This window comes from Merops nubicus, unplaced genomic scaffold, assembly GCF_000691845.1.
Source record: "Merops nubicus isolate BGI_N331 unplaced genomic scaffold, ASM69184v1 scaffold22967, whole genome shotgun sequence".
In the NCBI taxonomy this organism is placed as follows: Eukaryota; Metazoa; Chordata; class Aves; order Coraciiformes; family Meropidae; genus Merops; species Merops nubicus.
Genome location: NW_008618637.1, coordinates 16573 through 37256, shown reverse-complemented (window position 1 = coordinate 37256; position 20684 = coordinate 16573). Strand labels below are relative to the sequence as shown.

The following is a 20684-nucleotide window of genomic DNA, read 5'->3' as shown; positions in this document are numbered from 1 at the left end:
CACTCACCTCTTCAGGCCTCCCCGGTTTTTGGGGACATCCTGAATCAGCTTTTTGTGGTACTCCATCAGCAGCTCATGGAGCCGATCCTCCTTCCTTTCACTCTCTCCCACCGTCCTGGCCGTCAGCTCCAGCAGCTCGGTGCTGGTCTGGAAGAGCCGGCAGGCATAGCAGGTGGATTTGGCAGTTTCCATCTTGTCTCCTGTCAGCACCCAAACCTTCATGCCGGCTGCGTGCAGGGCTTCGATCGTCTCCGCAGACTGCTCCTGCAGCCTACGAGCAGAACCAAACCAACACTTCTCAGGCAGGCCCACACTTCAGCCACAGAACCCTTATTTCACAGGTAGGAGATACCAGCTTGATGGGAGGTAGTTGACTTTCCCCATGCTGGAGAGATCATTACCACAGGAATAAGGATTAGAAGTCTCCAATCCAAATTTGTTTATTTTCAGCCCCCCAAAAAAGTCACCACTTTATACTGTGAGACTTAAAGATTCAGGAGTAAGAGTTTAATTTTCACAGGCAGTTACTATAACTGCACCAGAAACTGGATTTGTTTTGATGTGCAAATTAACGCCGCGTGCTTAATTCACTCTCCAGAAGTGTGAGTATTTCTGTAGTTTCATTAATAAATCCTAATTCCTACTACACTGGCCAATTTTAGCAACTAGGGCGCTGCATAATTGGTTGTGCCATGGAGTAATTAACAACCCTGGCCACTTCCAGCATCTGCCTGGCTGCTCATCCACCACAGCCAGTCAGGGCCACGATGGAACGTCAGGGAGAAAACTCAGGGACTGCTGGTGACGGTCATGTCTTTACCTGTCTTCTACAGCAGTAGCCCCAATCAAGTGCATGTCTGCCTCTGTGTCTTCAAAAACCTTGGCCATCTTCTCCTCCCTGTCCTGCAGAGCCATCTTAGCTTCGCTGAGTTGTCTGTCAATTTTGTCATACTCCTTTTGGGTTAGTTCCTTGAATGCCACGCAGAGCGTTCGGTAGCCATCCTGGTAGGTGGAAGGGAAGAAAACAAAGTGGACAAGTGCCCTAAAACCAGATTTTCTACAGCTCCTTGCTTTAGGGTTAGTGCTTTTCTCCACCATCAGTGCATTCTGTCAGTATGGACCCTGACGGCAATGACAATTCATTAGCTTGAGTCAAAAGACAAATTTCTGTGTGTTTGTACACTAACTTCTTCCCCTCAGAGTAACTGTGGTTATGATTACTGTGTGCAGGTAATATGACAGAGAGAAACTAAGAGGACCAGAGCTGAGAGAGTGCACCCTGCAGAGAGGGAGGGGAGCAGGTGTCCTCACAACTGGGACCAGGCACTTCCACTGCAGAAAACAGCCTGCTATTGTTATTTTTATTTTTAACTTGCTTGAGACATGCTTGGACACAACTCTGAAGAAGACCATATAAGTATAAGAAAAGTCAAATAAAGGTGGAAGCCAAAGAAACAGAAAAGGAAAGAAGCCTGGTTTCAAAACAACACGAAGTGACACTCATTTTCAACACTTCCCTCCAAAGCAAGGTCACATCCCTATTTTTGGAATAAGGCTTTTCTGACCCCAGGAGACAGCCAAATTCCATCCACATGCTCACCATAGCGTTGCGGTCCACATGGACTTTGGTTTGTTGGATTTCTTCCTGTTGCACCCTTGGAAAAATAGAGGAGTCTGCTCCTTTACAGAAGAGAAGCAACTTCCCTAAAAGCAAATTATAAATAGTTTAGAGCATTGACAAGTGTAGAAAGACTTAACAGCTTCAACAGCCAGCAAATGATGCAGAGGGAGGAAATCTGGCAGGACTGGAGAAGGAGCTGCTAGAAGGCCAGCTGCCCAGAACAAGTGGCTTTTACTTGGGCAAAACCTTGTTTGACCTCTTGCTGGGACACCGGGTGCCCCTACCTGCCTCTGAGCAAGTTTTCTGTAACAGGCTTGAAAAAGAAGTTTATTTTTTCCTATTTAGAAGCCTCGGCAATCTTTTCAAGGAGAGCAAACCCAGGATCCCACGCCTCATGGGACTGATACTTGAGAAGGATGATGACTTCTGAATTTTGTCTGCTATCCCCATGAAAACCCACCCTGATCAAGGGAAGTTCTCACAACTTCCCCACTACACTTGTACCTTCAGGCTGGAACAAGGCAAGCAAGGAGCTCTCCATAGCTAACTGTCCCCATCCCTGCCCCCTCCCCTTACCTGCTGCTGTTCCAACACCTGCTAAACTCTATCCTAACCAGCCCTAGTACAGAATTTAACTAGACCAGCTTAGAAAACCTAACAGCTTAGCCATTCTGTGTTACAGGAATAAGGAGGTTTACATTTATGCCCATGTGCACACAGGTATGGGAGAGCAGAACTGCATTTTAACTGTACCCGTGGTGGTTCTCACAATGACACTCATGCGGCGACGCACAGGATCGAAGTTCAACACGTGGAGAAGTTGGTACCTTAAAAAGAAAGAAGCTTACACTCAGTAAAAGAAAATTAACTACTTAAGACAGAAAATCACTAAACACGAGCTGCAGAAATCAATACACCCTACACGTTGCAACACCCACTGGGCAATGTACTTTTTACAGCTTCAGCACAAGAAAATGAAGTGAAAAAAACCCTCCAGTGCTGCTTCCAGCATGGGGCTGAGGGTGGGGGTCCCCTCTGGCACCCCAAGCCCCCAGGCTGGGCAGTGGCTCAGCAGGCAGCAGGGCACCACGTGCCACAGGCAGGGACATGGGCTCTGGCATTGAAATAAGGAGTTTCACCACACACAGAGTGAGAAGTGAAACTTGCTTGTGAAGGCAAATTCTTGGGGAGCACTGGGATTATCAGGTCACTGATTCTCAGATGTCCACCCTGGTTGTGAGCACAGGGTAAATGCAAATTATTTTTAGCTCAGTAGAATAAAAAGGTTCTAGGGAAGGGACATACCACACAATTCAGGGTTACAGTATCCCACTGTGAGCCCCAGTCACTGTCTGTAAGGTCAGCAACCACCCCATGAATCCCAGGAGCCATCTGCACAGCCAGGCACAGATGAAGGATACACACAAGGGACTGCAGACATTTAAGGACCTGAATTTAGACGTCACCAAAACCACAGCAGAATTTTGCAAGCCAGCCTTTCAGCCTGCACCTTGCTGTGCTGTGCTTCGTACAAAGGGCAGGGGGTCTGGGGCAGGCCAGCAGGGTCTGACAGCTCTCAGGGAAGAGCTTTGACCTTGCCAGGTTGGCCACGTTGACTACAGTCCCCCAGGCTGGGCAGGAGCTGGCACAGCACTGGCAGCCCCATTCCTCAGCAGCCCCTGCAGCACTTACATTTCTGTTTCATTCTTTTGGTTTCGTACTTTCATGAAATCATTTTCAAGTCCTAGAAAAGTGAAACCATACCTGTCAATAAACAAAAGGACAGAACAACATTGAAAACACCCATTGGCACATATTATACATTAACAATGTTCTCGTTTCACCTTCTGTAGAGGAGAGCAAAGAAGTTAGTGAGCCCAGGCTAAAGAGCCTGGCTGGATGTTTGCTTGCTCCATGCAGAGCCTGCTATGATGTCCTGGCACTGCTCCCACCACCCAGAGAGCTGGGCACCACAGCACACAAACACCAAGAGCCTCTGGACACAATTCAGCTGGGTCTCCAGCAGATCTACAAGCCACGAGCAAGTAAACAGAGCTGCAACACCCTCTGTCTGACACCTAGGGGCAGGCAACAGCACAGAATCATAGAATGGTATGGGTTGTAGGGGATCTTAAAGGCCATCTAGTTCCAACTCCCCAGCCATGGGCTGATAAGCCCCATCTAACCTGATCCTGAGCATCTTTGACAGGGTTCAAATGTGGGTCACATAGAAGTAACCCATCCTATTATTTTGCCACTGCACGCCAAGGAGGCAATCTGGCTGCAATGTGCACACTGTAACTGGTCTCCACTTCTTGGGGGTTAAAACATGCCCATGGGGGCTCCAGCAAAGGAGCCTCTGCCCCAGCCAAGCACTGCAGTACCTTGGGGCTGCTCTCAGCAGTGAGTTCAAACCCCAGCCTCCTGAGAAGCTGCTTGGGGCAGACCTTTTGCAGAGCATCCCTTTCAGAGAGCTCATTTAAACCCACAGGCTCGCATGGCTTCACAGGGCTGCGGGCCAAGCCCAGCACTGGTATCACAAAGTGCTCCCAGAGAGAACTACAGTCTCGACCAGGGAAAGGGGTCTGTCACCTTCAGATAACCCTCACCTCCCTCCCACCAGACAGAGGGATTTAAAACACCAACATCTTCAGGTTCTTACTTTTCAGCGCCTTTCACCAACGCAATTTCATCTGGGGAGGAGGAGATGTAGCTGTACTTGCGTTCTGGATGTCCTATCAGCCCATCCACCTGGTCTGCTTCCTTGATCTGCACGGTGTGGCACAGGCAGAGGGCTCGCAGGAACAGCTCCTCCCGGCTCTAGGCAGGAGTGAGGGAGGGCTCGTTACCACCTCACAGCACTCGGTTGTGATTTTGGGGTATGGATGTTTTAAAATTAAAAAAAAACAAACAATAACCAAAAAACCCAACACCCCCTCCCAACTTCTGCTGTATCTACCCAGGCAGGCGCAGACCACGAAGCCCTAGCAGTCCCTGATGTGCAGATTTCTTACCTTTTCTGCTTTGCCATAGTACTTCAGGGGTCCATCTGTCTGACAGAAGCCATCCACCTCCGACACGCAGCCCTTGTACTTGTGCCCGTCTATGCAGCACTCGATGAACTCCATGCTGTTCTCCGTCAGCGTGCCCGTTTTATCCGTGAAGACGTACTCCACCTGGAAGCAAGCAGGCAGGCTGCCTCGTTGGCCCCCCCACCCCATGCACCAGGGAAGGAGCCCCCAGAAACAGAGAGTCTGGGGCATTTTACTGTCTCCATGCCAGTGCTGAGGAGTATGTTGCTGCTGTCCTAACCCAGCCCTCCGAAAACAGGCAGGTGCCCCATAGGGCCTACACCACTGTGTAGTTCTGCTTTGCTCCTCGGAGCAGCTCCTTTGCTTTTCAGCCTGTTGCACAGGTGGCAGGAGGAAGCTCCCAAATGACTGAAATCTGTTCCCAGGATTTCTTTGTTTTCTCCTCATCCTCTTTATTGGGCCCCCTGCTATAGCTCCAAGCACTTATATAGCTGCTGCTGCAGGTCTGCTGCTCCTTTGGGGGATATTTATCTTGGTGCTGTATTTAAATTAGGGAATTGCTACTCCAAATATAAACAGACCTCTTTTTTAAGGGAAAAAGACAAAGCAGGAGGCACTACACAAACCCTTTACTCAGTCTTTCCCGAGTCTTTCCCAAGAAAGGGAAGCCTGAACTGTCTCACTGCCCCAGCAAAGTCAGCAGCAGCATGGCTGCATGTGCACTGCACACCCAGAGATCCCTGGGCAGACATTTTCATTAATTCTCAAAGAAACAGAGGATTTTAAATTTTTAATTGAAGCAGTGAAAGCAAACCACCCTGAAATGCTGAGTGCTGTGCCTGAAATTCCCCAATATGGAAACAATTGGCATGACCCAATTCCTGCTCCTTCATGCACTATTTATAACCTTATCCATTTCACAGAGCAAGGAGAATCACATTAAATGGAAAGTGCCACCAGACTGGCTGAAGTTCTGCCCTAAGGGGACCACGAGGGACTGCCACAACAAGGGTTCCCATCAAGGAGGACATTTTAATCCAAGAAATTTCATGCAGATGCAAACAGAGCATGTTCTGACCTGCCCGAGCTCTTCGTTCAGGTCCGAGGTGTTCACCAACGCTCCTTCTTTTATTTCTTCATCATACATCTCCTTGTCCCAAGAGATGAAGAAGGAGCCCAAGAACTTCTGCATCTCTACTGTAACATACATGGAGACTGGGATAATAAAATTGAAGAGGACCATAAATGACAAGAAGTCCGTGAACATCCGCAAGACCTGCAATGGAAAGAGGAGAATATGTAGGCTGTGACTGTCAGGTGTAACTCACGGGTGGTTTACAGCAAGACCCCTGTCACAGACAGCTTCTCTTCTGAGCTTAAAGAGAAAAAAACACCTAAAAACGAATACAGCCAAGACAGAGGGCCAATTTCCATTTTCCTTTGATGCAGATAAATCACTGTCTCCTGCAGATCTGCACGGGTATAATAGAAGAGTACATCTCGCTGCTTCATAGTGACCAAAATGGTTTATCCACATATATTCCAACCTAAATGATTCTATGATTCTATATTCCTCTTAAGAATATACTGCTACAGGCTCATTCTGATCTCAAGTATCTAGAAACAAGGAGCAAGTGGTTTGAGACCAGTCACGCTATGGTGAGGGTCCAACTGATGTAGTGACACCCCTAAAAGTCCTACTCAGTAATCCATCAAATAAATTATTCCTACACACTTCTCTCTTTCAGGCTTGACTGCCTGTGTCTCAGCAAGTTTAAGAAGCTGGTTGATGTGGCCTCGTTTAAGCTTACCTACTCAAAGCTGAAAGAGAGCTCGAGTTCAGATAAGGATCCAGGTTAAACTGGCTGCTGCATTTTTATAATATATGGTATTTATTTGTCTGCTGGCAGCAGACACTATCAGATTAAATAAACCCATCAGAATAAATAAAGCTGGAGGAGGTACTGAAATATAAATCCACTTACCTTGAACGTGTCTCTCTCTTTTTTAGTTTTTTCATTGTACCAAGGCTCATCATTAAATGGATTGCTCTGCCAGACGTATTTCAGAGTCGTGCACACAGTCGCCTTGCTCAAGAGGATGCACAAATACACTATCAAGAAAGCGTTGATAGATCTGGAAAACAGGGTTCTTTTTTTAAATTCTTGCAGGTATTTTTATACAGAAAATCATGCAAGTAAGCAGGAACAAGACTTCCTTACTTTAAAGAAAGGAAATACAGAACTAGTGCTTTTGACAGTGCTGGTATTCAGGGTCAGTTCAAATATTTTAACATGTCTTAATTTTGTTTTTAAATAAAAAAGCCACTAAATGATGCAGCTTCTTCAAAGATATGCTTAACCAAATATACAGATTTTCTATGCAATCAGAGAGAATCTGAAACAAAAGGCAGCAGATTAGAGGATTATTTCTCTACAAGTCATCCATTAAAAAAAACCTCCAAACCAACAGCTTTTACCGATTTTTCTTCCAGCTAAAAATACTCACTTTTCTACAGCAGACCGTTTCTGAGATTTCCCTTGGTAGTTCAAAGCCATTTTCGTTTCCATGCCAGTATAGACTGCAACTCCTACAGGGTATCAAAGCAGAGCTCATAAGGGACTTGCAGCCCTGGAGGGACCCAGCTTGCACTTAGCCATAAGGGGCATCGGTGTTCACATGAAACTCAAATCCCAGCTGAAGAAAGAGGCATTACCCAAGGACTGTTCAGCTGCAGAAACCACCGAGGCTGCTAAGTGATGTAATTGCACATACCCCAGAGCCCTGAGCAAGGAGCCTATGGATCACATACAGTCAGAAAAAACATCAGTCTTCCACAGCACCCATCACCCTCAGTCACTACTGATCCTAGCACATGCTTTCACCAAAGGATTTGGGAACAACTCCCTGCTCTTTGTATCTCAGGCAAAAATAAAAGCTTGCTGAGGTGCATTAACACAACCTGCATGGCTTGGCATTGCTGCAGAGATAACCAGTGTCTCCTAATCTCCCCCTGTCAACTTTCCAATCAGCTTGCATACCAAATGTAACTGTAGAGCCCAAGGAGGCAGGCTGCACAGAAGTATTTTCCCTCTCCAGATTAGGTGATGAACATCTACATTTGTTATTATTTATCAGAACTAATAAATAAAATAATAACAATAACACTTTACCATAAATCTTCTTGGTATTTTTGAGGGTAGCACCTTTCAGCAACAGGTTTTCAGGACCCAAAGACCTAAATGTAAAAGAAGTTATAATATTACATTACTCAAAGAACATTCAAACTGCTTTATAATTTAGACCCAGAGAGAAAAGCTAAATCCACATTATAAAGCTAAACTGATGTTCTTCAGATCTTATTATTTGATTTGCATGTTCAATTGGGCATTGCCTGATTTTTTTTTTCCTTTATATACTTATATTTCCATTTCATCTTACACAGACTACACTTGGTGTTCAGAGTTCCAAATCTATTAGGGGATTAGCAGTAAGGCTTTTGAGGAATAAGCACAAAATGTTCAGATCTAGTACATCCAGTACTTACATGAAAATCTGATTTTAAAAGCACTGAAAACCTGTCCATTCCAGCACAGTCAATCAACAGCACAAAGCTGATGGCTTATTTTGCTCCTGTTTGTGCTTTTATTTCTCTTCAAAACCCCCACCCATGACCCTCTGTTGCTTCCAGGGTCCAGGCAGATTCACCACCTCATGGAACATGGCCAGCACAGCTCTGGTGACAGACACCTTGTTTTGATGACTTATAAACGTTGTTTGCTTATTTTTTTTCCCCAAAAAACATTCCAATTAAGTTTCTCATTTCCCTCAAAAAACAGTATTTTGCAATTGCCTGGTAAATTTGTTTCCCATCAAGGGGGAAGGATGTTACCAGGTGGTCCTGCAGTTCTTCCCCAAGAGGGGCTCAAACAAATCACAGTATGGAAGAAAAGCCTATGTGGAGAGATTAACTACAGGCCTCCCTTAAGGATGAAGTATTTGGAATGGCTGAAGAAAAACAGCTGCTCCCTAATGATGGCAGCACAAGTTGAGATCCTTGAAATCTGATGTAGTTGCCCAACCTCTTTGAGGAGAGCCACCAAGATGCCTGCATGACCAACCTGGCTACAGGCTCTTGGTTGCTTCTGTAGATGATAATTCTTCCAACAAATCTGCAAAAAATAAAAAGAGAAACTTTATTACAAACGTGTTAATGTTATAAAGAGCCACTACAGATATAATTTTAAAAGTCCCTGACAGAAGGTGGAAGCTAACATGTGAATGAGCACATCTGGGAGTTCAGTGCTTCAGTGGGGTGGCTGTGCTCGGGACAGGGAGAAGCCACACCCCCCCACAGCCAGGGGTGCCCCCCAGCAGTGGAGCAGCAGCACCTGATCATGCCTACACACCCCAGCACATCCCCAGCACAGACACCCCAGCAAACCTCCTTCAAGTGATTTAACCACAAAGACCACTTACTCCTGAAGTCATTCAGCCCAATGCATTTTACTGGGCTGGTAGAGTGGCCTAAGGACAGACACATGGACCACAACTACAGCAGAGCTGACAAGAAACAGCTCATTACACCATGACAAGTGCTGCACTGAGGAGGTTTTGCTGCAAGAAACCAAGCCCTGAAGAGCTGTGGTGTCAGCTTTGCCACGCTTGCATGGGAGAAGCCCAGCAGCTTATTGCTGCCTCCAGAGACCTTTCGGTCTGATGAAAAGAAACCGCCCTTCGCTGCTGAGCTGAACCTTGCCAGATCCCCCAAGCAGTGGGGCTCAGGTGCCTCCGGGGAGGGGGCACCAGGCAGCTGCAGGGCAGGAGGGGAGGAGGAGCAGACTCACTTGTAGAGGTCAGGCTGCGGCTGCTCGCACTCGATGGTGGCGGTGAGGGTGTCGATGGCCTCGTCCCCGCAGAGCACGCTGGTGTCGCGCACCGCGTAGTGGGTCTGGGCACACAAACACAGGCAGCCTCACCACGGGCCCCCCGCTTTGTACCCCACCTCTCCAAACACCCCCACGCAAAGCCCTGGGGGCACCAGCGGCTCCTCCACTCCCACAGAGCAGCAGAAGCATCTCCCGGTGAAGAAGTGGAGCCAAGAAGCTACAGAGAACCCGTAGCGGGAGGGAGCTGCCGGGTATCTGCCCGGGAAGGTGTGCACCACAAGCAGAGCATCACTGGCTTCACTCCAGGGACTTGCTGCCACCCTGGCTGGGGTGGGGGGAGGCTGCAGGTGCCCCCGGGGGGAAGGGGCTCTAGGGAAGCAGCCTCCCACCCGCTGCTGAAGGTACCCAGATGCCAGGCCAGCGCCCCGGGTAGAGCGCTGGCAGGCTCCAAGCTATTTTTAGCAGCTGCTGCTGCTGCAAAGGTTCATCTCTCACAATTAACTGGAAAGCCCACGAAGGATCTGCTTGCTGCCTTCCAGGCTCTATTTATAGGAGCTACTCGGAGCTCCAAGTCACGGCAGGCTGCACGGCAGGCGTCTCAATCCATCCTCATAAACAAATTCATTAAAAAGCTTCCTCCACTCCCTGCCTTTGCGTTCCCCCCCGCGCATCCCGGGAGGAGCCGTTACGTTACACACGCTGTACTCACCACATTATCACTGCTCACCTTTGCTAACCTGCCTGGCTTTTTGGAGTGAGAGCAGATGCACAAAGACACACACACAGCACCTCTGGTATCCACTACAGCCGTTGTGAACAACCCAAAATCGTTCCTGCAGTGGCCAGTACCAAACCAAACCCCTGTGTGAGGTGCTGCAGCTGCTGCTCCTGTTACTATGGACACTATGTAATCCCTGAGTGATAGGTACTTCACAGTTGCCTCCTTATCAATTCCACAATATTTACACCCTGAGTCCCTTAGTGTAATTAGAAAACATATGTTCTTTTAGATCACATACGACATGCTTCAAAGACAGGGCCCTGACAAAGTTCCCTTTTATAGTTCTGCTCCAGTTTCACCTCAGCCAGGCGTCTTTTCCCTATCTTGACCTGACGTGCCCCAAATACCAGAAAAATTCCCACCAGGTAGGCAGCAGGTACCAGTGCAGATGAGGTTTTGTGAATACCCAAGTGTGCTTCCCTCACCCTCCTCCTGCAGCAAACCCTGGTTCCTAACATTAGACCTATTTCCCCAAACAGCACTTGCTTCTCTACTTCCTCTTCTGCTTTTCTATTCCCTCTTCCCTCATCAAGAAGCAGGAGACAGCTCCCAGTCCCCTACAGGAATCCACAAACCAGGAAAAGAACACCAAAGTGCTTGATACAGAAATTCAGCATTGCACTTAGAGACTGAAAAGTTAGCAAGAGCCAAGGCTCTGCAAAAATTACATGAACTCATGCGTAGAACACACCTGACACACACCAGCAATTCCTATTGAACATGGCTGTCTATTTTTAGCCTCTAGCCTCTCCAAAGCTCCACTCCTCTTCCCCAGTGGAACCATTATGGTGCACCAGCACTGCATCAGCTCCTGCACAAGATTTCCAGCACCGATTAACAGCCATAAAGGGATGAGCCACAGACCCCATACAACATGTATCAGACTGGCAGTGGTATTCCCACAGGCTTCAGAGTGTGCCAGAATGAATCATGTCATTTAAAATGTACCTTCCAGTCTTACTAGGGCAGTTGCTAGTATCTATGTAAATATTTATTAAACATGAGCACAACCAAAGGCTCATGTCTTCTGAGGTATGTACATTTTCCCTAGTTTAGAGAGGGGAGGATGAATTAAGAAAATAAACCAAAGAGTAGGAGGATCCATCCTGAGCAAGACCAGTATGAAACTTCACTGCTTGATTCAGGGAAAGGGAGGGAAAAAAAAAACACAGAAGCAAAGTTTTTCTCATGCTAGTGAAAAATTCCCCAAATGAATCTAGACACACAGCCTCGAAAAGTCCCAGATCTCACTGGAAAAGCTCCATTAAATAACAGACACCCTGGCAGGTAGCAGGAAGGGAGCTGAAGCAGCTGCAGGCTGCTTTACCCACGCAGCAGGGCAGGAGCAGGGAAGCACCAACACGCGCCCTATGACGGGCAACACGGCAGCAAAGCTGTCCCGAGAGAGACAATCTGGGGCAGCACCAGCAGAAATGGCTGTTGGAGAGCAAACAAAAACCAAACAATCCCCAGGAGGCTTCGGGGCTGACGCAGTGGGAGCAGATGGAGAGAAGAGCTGTTAAGCACAGCCACGCAGCCATGGGGATGGGCTCTGCAAGAGCACCCTCCAGTGAAGCACGTTTCCCACCCACAAGCAAGCACCGGCTTCAGTGGCACCTCCCCCAGCACCCAGGTTCCCTGAGCACCAGCTCCCAAACAGTGCCCCATCCTTCCCTGTCACCTTGAAATTGGACTCGCCATCCAGACTCGCTGTAGTGACATAACAGGTCCCGTCAATGCTGCTCGAGGCCAAAAATATCAAGTCACAGGGGAAGGTCTCGTCTGCTTTCACCTCTACTATGTCTCCAACCTGGCAGAGAGGAAAGGTTTAAGTGAAAAATCCTTTGTTATTAAATGGCTCTGGATTTAGCTCCTCTCAAAGCCCAGAAGAAATCTCCTTGACTAAAATGGAAATCAGGGTTCAAGAGGTGTACAGGTATCTGAGCATCACTCCACAGCCTGACAGGTGGATCCAGCCCAGCACCAACTCAGGGCCCACGTGGCACAGTTCGTTTTTATTTCTCTGCTAAATCTCGACAGAGCAAGAGACTGTACTTGTCTGAAGTGTGGTGTGATAAATTAACGTCAGAGCTAAGTGTACTTTCCTGGTGTCCTTGGGAGAGTTGGAAATAGAAGAGGACTGCCTGTCCTGGGGAAGTGTAAAACGCTGACAGATCTGTCACTTGTCAGCCCCGGTACAGCTTTTGTGAGACAGCTTTTCAAAAGCAATCAAACAAAGGCAGCTTCACTCCTTAACTGGGAACGGCTCTTAGAGCAGCTCATCTGAAAGTGAGCACGCTGGGGCAGCTCTACCTGCAGCACATCCCCCTCTCCTCCCTCACCTCCCCACCACACACCCTCATGTTCCCATCAGCTTCAGCGACAACCACACACAAGTTCTCTCTTAACAGTTACCTTGATTTTTTCACTCTCTTTCTGCACTTGCTTTGCATTTTCGACAATGAAGACATTGCTTTTGTTCACTTCGTTGTCAGCTCTGTGCCTCAGCCAGTCCTCGTATCCCTGAGCACACAAATACACACAGCACAAACTCGTAACAGAGCAAGAAAACTAATGGAAGAGGAGAAGTGGGGATGGAGAGAGAGGCTGAATAAAGAATAAATGAAGTAGTCCCGAGACTTCCTTCGTGCCTGACAAAACATCAACCCAAGTAGCTCAAATGGAAACAATTTATTTTAAAAACTTCATATGCATATTTGACAGATTCAGAACAGATTAAAGAACACACAAAAAATAATCTATATGCAGTGCATGCAATGAGCAGCTAAACTACTGTAACATGTTTCTACTATTCTCAGTGTTGGCAAGAACAGGCTGATAATATGAATAATACACTTAGCACCCTGCAACTCCTCCCTATGGAAACACAGGATGAGACTCTTCAGTCCTTACTGAAAGAATAAAACATTCAGAACTGAAGCAGATGGTTTTTACTGTAGTTTTCCCTTTCTGGCCCCTGCAGAAGAAACTTCCTTCATTATTCAAACCTTCTGTAGAGGAAATTTTAAACAGCATGTGTGTGTACGATGGGAAGAAAGAGAGCTTTTAATGCAGCAAGAAGATGGACTGCATGTTTTCAGGACTAGCTGAGTGGTTGAACAGAACCTGTCCTTTCCATTTACCAACACGGCAGCAGAGTGTGGTCTATATGTGAAGCATGTCTCCTGCAAAGACTTGGAGAGCATTTCTAAAAAGAGAAGAAAAACTCAAGTAAAACCAGGACTATAGTGGTAACCTCCACTGACCCTCATGGCTTGCTTCCAACAGCACATACAGAGATGCTTTACACTGCCAGAACAAGAGGAACCAATAACCACACTCAGCATGCAGCCTCTCTCTGAAAGCACCAGTACACATGTCCCACCTTCTGGGAAGGGTTCATCAAACCTACCAGCTCATTTGGGTGACTTCTGAGCATATTCAAAAACACACTCATCATTTTCTCCATTACAGGTTCCAGAGAACATCTTCCACTTCCCCAATCAACATTTTTACCTGTTTGATAGCTGTGACAGTGATGACAAAGAAGAGTGGGAGGCCACTGGTCACTGGGCTGGTTGGGGTGTCCACTATCACCTGCAGAGAAAAAAAAACCAACAGTGCTGACAACTGGTTTTCAGGCAGCAGCAGAACCAAGAATTCTGGGAATTAACAGGGAAACAGGGAAAAAAGTTAACAGGGAAAAAAAGGTGCTCAGTACACTGAGGGTAAGTCACAGCCCAGAGGAGGGAGGGAAGCAACACATAAGAAGGACAATCACAGGCATCCTGAGGAGATCCTCCTGAAGATCACAGGATGTTCTCGGGTGGGAAAACAAACAAACAAACAAACTTTCAGAAGTAGCTTAGAACCTAAATTTGGCCTTTCTTTACTGGTAAATAAAAGCCTGGATGAATGGGCTGCTGGGTACAAGCTACAAAAATGCAATCACTCCAAGTGCTGATGGTAACAAGCCTGCTCCCACCATGAGACGTGCTGGAGAGGACTAAGGCAGAGAAGGAGGATGAGACAGGGGCAGCAGCAATGCATGATGTGAAAACCACCCTCATTTCTCACTGAGCCACAGGAGGGTCCTTCCTTCTCTTCAGCAGTGAGGACGGGGCCCATCAGAACCCTAAAACATGGCTGGGTAGCAGAGGGAGGATTGCATCAGTCATCTTGAACCACTGACACCAAATGGTCAAAAAAAAATGCATCAACCCAAATTACCAAGGAAATACATGGCAGACTGGAACGTGAATATCTAAGTAAAACACAAATCCACATTCTGCCTTCAAGCTCTGAGACTTGAAGTTCAGAGCATGACTTAAGCCCAGTGACTGCACGAGGGCCTCAGGGTGGATAGCGGGATCCTTCCCCAGCTCAAGGCAACACTCCAACCAGTGCCACAGCAAAGACCAAGCCCCTTCTTCATTAATTAAACCTTTGGGCTGTGGGAAACCACTGTTTCTTCTGACTGCATCATGACTCGGCCGGAAGGGAAACAGCAGAACAGGTTCATAACTGGGAGGGAATAATGTTGAGAGGGGGAAAAGCTGTGCCCCTGCCCCACCTTCCAAACCAGGGCACACAAGCTGGGCCGTTTCTCCTGCTGTCCCCAGAGAGGACGGGAGCACGAGAGGCAGATGGTGAGGGCTGTGATAAAAGGGATGGGGAAGCTCAGCAGAAAGGCTTTGTGTCCCCACAGAGGGACTTTGTCTCCCTCCCCTTGTTTGCATTTCCCTGGCACGCTCACAAACAGCAGCATCTGTATATTTATTGTTTTAGGCTGCCTGCAAAATGCTGTGTTAAGGACAGGAGTGCTCTTATCAGCTGGGAGGAAGCCACATGGAAATTTTTAACTCTACAAAATGCCATACTAATTTTACCCTGCAATACTGGACCTAAAGAGAAAACAGAGCCAGAAGATACTGAAGCAGAAGAGATGTACCTCAAGAAGCAGCCACGTAAGTAGTGTGAGAGTAAACCCAGATAAACACAACAAACATCTCCAGCAACAAAAAACCCTGGCTCACCCAAATGGGTGTAAGATGTTTACAGACAGAAAGTCTGGTAGAAACTAGACTTTGGAGGAACAACCTTGAGCAAGGATGGTGCCAAGTGTCACATGGACACACAGCACACAGCATGGGGTGGCATCACTGAAGTCTAGGCCAGTCAGCCAAAATCTATCTTACAAAAACTGGACAGACCTTGGGAATACAAGAGCAGCTTTGGCTTTTAGCTGAGAAGGGTAAGGGAGAGGACCTCCTGCTGCCCAGCAGGACAGACTTCTGCACGGGACAAGATGCACTTGTATGTATCTGTTTAAAGAAATGAAACTGTTTCTGTCTACACAAATGCTGTATTATAGATGTATGAATACACATCTCAGATAAGAACAACTATTTTATGTATTTGGGGATTGCACTCCCTGCACATCCCGTGGCTCTTCCCCTTCAGGGCCAGTGGAAAGCTGAGGAACACACGAGCAACGAGCCAGAACATCAAAGGCAGCCTCCTTTGAAGCTATTTTTGAGCTGTTTTAGGACTACAACAGCTTAATTTGGATCCACTTAAAAGTGACAAAATCCTCCTGTTACCTAATAGTTTCTTCCTAACTAGTTGTTCAGGAGACTGAAGATCACAACCCAGAAGTCATCTCCATCAATCAAAAGGGACATTTTTCATTCCTGGCACATCCTAAATTAGCCTCTTGCCATCAGCTTGGTCTTTCTACAAACGCATTGGACTACACTTGCTCCAGGCCTGCTTACTCACTCCTTCCTCCAAGTATGGCAATAGATGACCTGAACACACAGCTATTTGTATCCCTGCTAGGAGCTAATAGGTGTTTTGTGTTTAATGCCTGTACTTCCTCTCTCTAAACAAGAGCAGAATTGGGAGTCACAGCCTAACAGACGTTTTGACAAAGGGTTTCAGCAGCAGGTAGAGCAGATGCACCAGGCAATTCCCCGAGCGCTGTGATACTTCATTCCTCATGCAGCATGTAGGGCAATTCCATTAATTTAAAGTAATTTAAAGATAAGCACCAACATTTAAGCTATAGATGCCATTTATCAAAGTATAACCCTTGGTATTTTAAATGAATGGAGGGGCCCCGAGTGCTTTTTTAAGTCAAGTGACGTCTCCAAAACAGCGAGTGCCCTTGGGCCATAGGTTACTCTACAAGGCAGCAAGTCTATTAGTGCTGTCAGGTTGAGTTTGGTTTGGTTGAGTATGGTTTTTCCCCTAATAGAGCATGAAATTTACTGCCTTATTTTAGAGGAGCTCACAGAATAAAACCAAGAAGGAATAGCCAGGCTCTTCTCTCACCTGCATGCACCTGTGCCTACAATGGGTAAGCAGCTAAACTGCAACCTGTTTTGTAAATACAATCAAGAACATCCCACGTTCTCCACGGCCAGAGGGTCACTAGATAAAATGTAAAACCACGTCACTGAGTGGCCAGCTGCAGAAAAAGGACATCCTGACTCCAGGGCATCGCTTCAGTTCAAGGCAAATTACAAATTCACCCTGACAAAATGGAGCAGAGCCAGGGAAATCAAGAGATGGAGATGAGCCAGCTGATGTGGGGTGAACTGGCCTTTCCTGTAACACTGCCAGAGGAGCCATCCTCGGCTGTTATCTTTGGGATCCCCCATTTCTGAGGCAGCCACTGAAATGACTATAAGCCATAACCCTTTACTGCAAAGATAAAACATTTTAGATGCTCTTCTTTTCCACATGCAGCCTGGAATAGAGTGATACCCCAGACCTGAGCCACCAAAGCCCCAGAGAAGCCATCGAGCAGCAGGCTGTTTGCAGCAGCCACATAATGCCATTTAATTTGCTGGGGTAGACTTTCGATGCCTATTTTCAGCCCTAGAGTAGTCATCTGCTGAGCCCCAGGCCTGAGGATTCAAGAGGTGAGAAAATACACTTCAGTGGTTCTCCCCAGTGCATTCTGACAGCCTGCTTTTCTTGGCTGACAGAACAGAAAATGAGTATTTGGGTCTGCTCAGGATTTGCCCCTTAACCAAAGCCACAAAGCAGAGCAGAAAAACTTTGTCTGGGCATAAAATTTGCTATTTTTTTCCGTGCAGAGCAGCTTCCTGAAGCTTCGTGTTCCCAAAGCTCAGCTATGTATTTTCTGAATTTTACCAAGCACAGTCTCTCTCTCCTGCTTGCCTTGAAGCCCACTATAACTAAGATATCATGTAGCAAATACCATATAACATTGGAAAATACATAGTTATGCAGCATAATAATGAAAGTGACAAAAGAAAAATAGATCTCATTTCTGTAGCACCAAATTTATTTTCACCGGTTGACTGATCTTAACGACTCAACAGTTAAGATGTTTTTTTCATTCTTTCAGCAGTCATTTAAACATCACCTCAGACAGGCCCAAATGTTTTAATTGTTATTCTGCCTTGGATGGTCTGCCAGAACATAACACAGCTTCCAACTAAAAATAAACCAACCAACCCACCCCAAACCACTTCTAAGCTCCAGAGTCAGTTTTGAACCATGACTCTTGTCCAAGCTGTGCTTACTGTCAGTACGTAAATAAAACCCACCCCTGGCATCCAAGCTCTTACCTGCACAAGGAAGATGATGAGGAAGTAGAAGTTGGCAATTCTTCTAAACTGCTCAAAAAGGTTCTTCGGGAGAAAGTTCCAGAGGGTGTACTGTGGGGAGAGAGGGGGGCTCACAAACAGACCAAGGCATGAGGCTGACTGGGCACTTTGGCTACAAAACAGAAAGCATCTGCAGAAAACAGGAAAGATTTCTCTTTACCCTGGCAAGGAGCACCACAACGGGCTGTCTGAGCAGCCCTGGCATGCTCTGGAGATGGGGAAGGGTAAAAGAAAATAAAACCAACACAACCCACTTCAGTGAACAACTTCCAGATAGGTGTTAGGAGAGACACAATTCCATGAATGCACAGTGCAGAGATTTCTCCACCCCAAATTCCAATTGTTAAAAAAATAGCCCTGTTGCCCATGCAAACTTGGTATTAGGTTGTGCATTATCATCATTTTAAGAAGGCTGCTGAATTATTTGTTTTGGAAAACACAGAATTTAAGAACAACATGGAAATAATGAGTCTAATATCTGACCTTTCAAGTATGCCTCAAACAAACAAAGGACAATAAGCAACCAAATTTCAAGACAAATGTCCACGTAATTATAAAAAGCTACTGGTCAGGTAAGAAGACTCCATGCCTAGCAAATACAAGTGGGAAAAAAAGAGCAAAGGACACAATGTTCAAAAATAAATCAGGGAAGAATTAAAATTAGTGCTACAACAAACCACTTGTTAAAGAGGGAACTGAAACAGGAGAAGGTGTCCTCTCCTGGATGCCAGGGAAACATCAATGGGAATGCTACTACACGAGTTAAACACGGTTAGACTTCAAACTTCCCCAATATAAACTCAGACAGCAGAGAGACATAAAAACAAATAAGATCCAAGCTGTATAAAAAAAGGAAATACCCTCCCCCCCTTACAGCTCAAGCAGAGTAAAACTGAAGCCTAACTGTACGCTGAGCATCCTGAATCCTAAGCAACGTAATGTGTATCCAGCTGTGTTGACAATATCAGATGCCACTTGTTTGATATTTTACTCGAATTGGCTTCAAATCGTTTGAAACAGCTTCATGAATGTCATGGAAAAAAGCTTAGCAGAAGGCAGATGAGTGTCATCACAGTTTTCCACCGTAAACAAAAGCTGCATTAATACCATATGAATGTCTCCCCTTTCATGCGAAGGGATAAACAGAGCATGGTTATTTTCATCCTATCTTTAGAGAGCACAAACCCACAGACAACAACAACAAAAAAGGTAATTGCATTTTTGTGTCCACTTATAAAATGAATGCCAGAAAACATTAAAAAAAAATTTAAACAACCCCACCACCAAACAAAAAAGGCTCCACAAAACCACTGTGTCCATGTGCTTTGCTCTCATCCAGCCTAAAAGCAAAGAACTTGCACGGGCCCCAGCTGGGACTGATAGGAACAAAAAAAGGACAAAGGGAGAGCCTGGATCTGTGGTGTAAGGTACGTACCAGGCTGCTCCACTGGCAAAGGGACCTTGCCATCCCTCCTTGAGGAACTGAGAGCTTCTCAGTTTCAAAAACAACCATCAGATGAAATGAGGGTGATCAGAGGAGTAAGGGATGCCCGTGGAGCCAGCTCACCTTGGAGGAGACAATCCTGTTGTCGCAGAACTTCTGTGCCACGTACGCGTCTGTTTCGGAAACCGGGCGGTGCCCGACCACCACGGTGCGTGTGCCCACCCGCTTCTCCTCCCCAGCACACTGTGGGGGCAACCAGGAAAGGGGAAAATTAGCTTTCAGCTCAGAAGAAGTCAAGTATGAATAGCTCCCAGCTTCTGAATGCACTGTGCCCTTCGTTGGAAACAGGGCAGCTGGAACCTCAAACATTCGCTTCTCTGCCTCAGCGTGGAGAACGGAGAGGCACACGTAAGGTCAATTAGCAAAATCAAAGCAATGTTGAGCTTGTACCCTGGGGTCCCCACCACTGCTGAGCCACCAATGGCCCAGAACCAGAGCCCGTCTGTCCTACAAGCCCACCAAGGCAGGCCATTGCTCGTGTCCAGCATGCTCCTGCCCTGAGCAGGTCACCTGCTGCCTGTGTTTGCAGCCCGTGCCCATCTGCCAGGCAATCTTTCCTCTTCAAGGAGAATACATCTTTATCAAGCACTTCAAGTCATTAGGAATATGATTTCTCTTCTACACCTCTCTTCCTAGTCCTGACCTGGAGAATCCCTCAGCCTTGGGTTCTTAGCGCAGCTCCAGGACCCCATGGAGGAGGAGGAAGGAAACTGCACCCTCCTTTACACTTGTTCTCCTGTCAGTCCTTCAAGTCCACCCAAAATGCCTCACCCTGGGACTGCATACCTGCAGTCCTGGTGGAGAATCCCTCAGCCTTGGGTTCTTACAGCAGCTCCAGGACCCATGGAGGAGGAGGATGGAAACTGCACCCTCCTTTACACTTGCTCTCCTGTCAATCCCTCAAGTCCACCCAAAATGCCTCACCTCGGGACTGCATACATGCAGTCTTGGGATTTAGCATAAAAAAAAACCAAACAAACAAACACTTCTACTATTTTAATATCTCAGTTAAAACCAGAAATAATGAAGCCACCAGTTTCACATCACAAACTCCTCAAAGACACACGGAGCGCTGGGAATGCCAGCTTGTCCTGCTGGGGTTTTATCTTAAAACAGAAGGAGATGTCAGAAGTGAGTGATAACCTGGTGTCAGGGGGCTGGCTGACATCCCCTCTGCTTTGCACCAGCCAGGGGAAGGGTGAGGGGAACTGCAG

General features: G+C 46.8%; 1 protein-coding gene across 1 annotated transcript in view; it reads right to left on the bottom strand.

Moving 5' to 3' along the window:
- The window catches only part of ATP11C (ATPase, class VI, type 11C), a gene marked incomplete at its 5' end in the record, with an annotated part of 35223 nt that extends 15570 nt beyond the window's left edge, over nt 1-19653 (bottom strand). Inside the window, 18 exons of the mRNA XM_008943524.1 lie at nt 8-271; nt 821-1002; nt 1601-1704; nt 2375-2448; nt 3314-3385; nt 4284-4441; nt 4636-4797; nt 5732-5929; nt 6639-6789; nt 7162-7243; nt 7827-7891; nt 8775-8825; nt 9501-9604; nt 12005-12133; nt 12739-12846; nt 13840-13920; nt 17928-18017; nt 19534-19653. Of these exons, the coding sequence (XP_008941772.1) occupies nt 8-271; nt 821-1002; nt 1601-1704; nt 2375-2448; nt 3314-3385; nt 4284-4441; nt 4636-4797; nt 5732-5929; nt 6639-6789; nt 7162-7243; nt 7827-7891; nt 8775-8825; nt 9501-9604; nt 12005-12133; nt 12739-12846; nt 13840-13920; nt 17928-18017; nt 19534-19653 (2195 nt within the window). The remainder of the gene's footprint in view (nt 1-7; nt 272-820; nt 1003-1600; nt 1705-2374; nt 2449-3313; nt 3386-4283; nt 4442-4635; nt 4798-5731; nt 5930-6638; nt 6790-7161; nt 7244-7826; nt 7892-8774; nt 8826-9500; nt 9605-12004; nt 12134-12738; nt 12847-13839; nt 13921-17927; nt 18018-19533) is intronic.
- Between the last annotated feature and the right edge of the window lie 1031 nt (nt 19654-20684).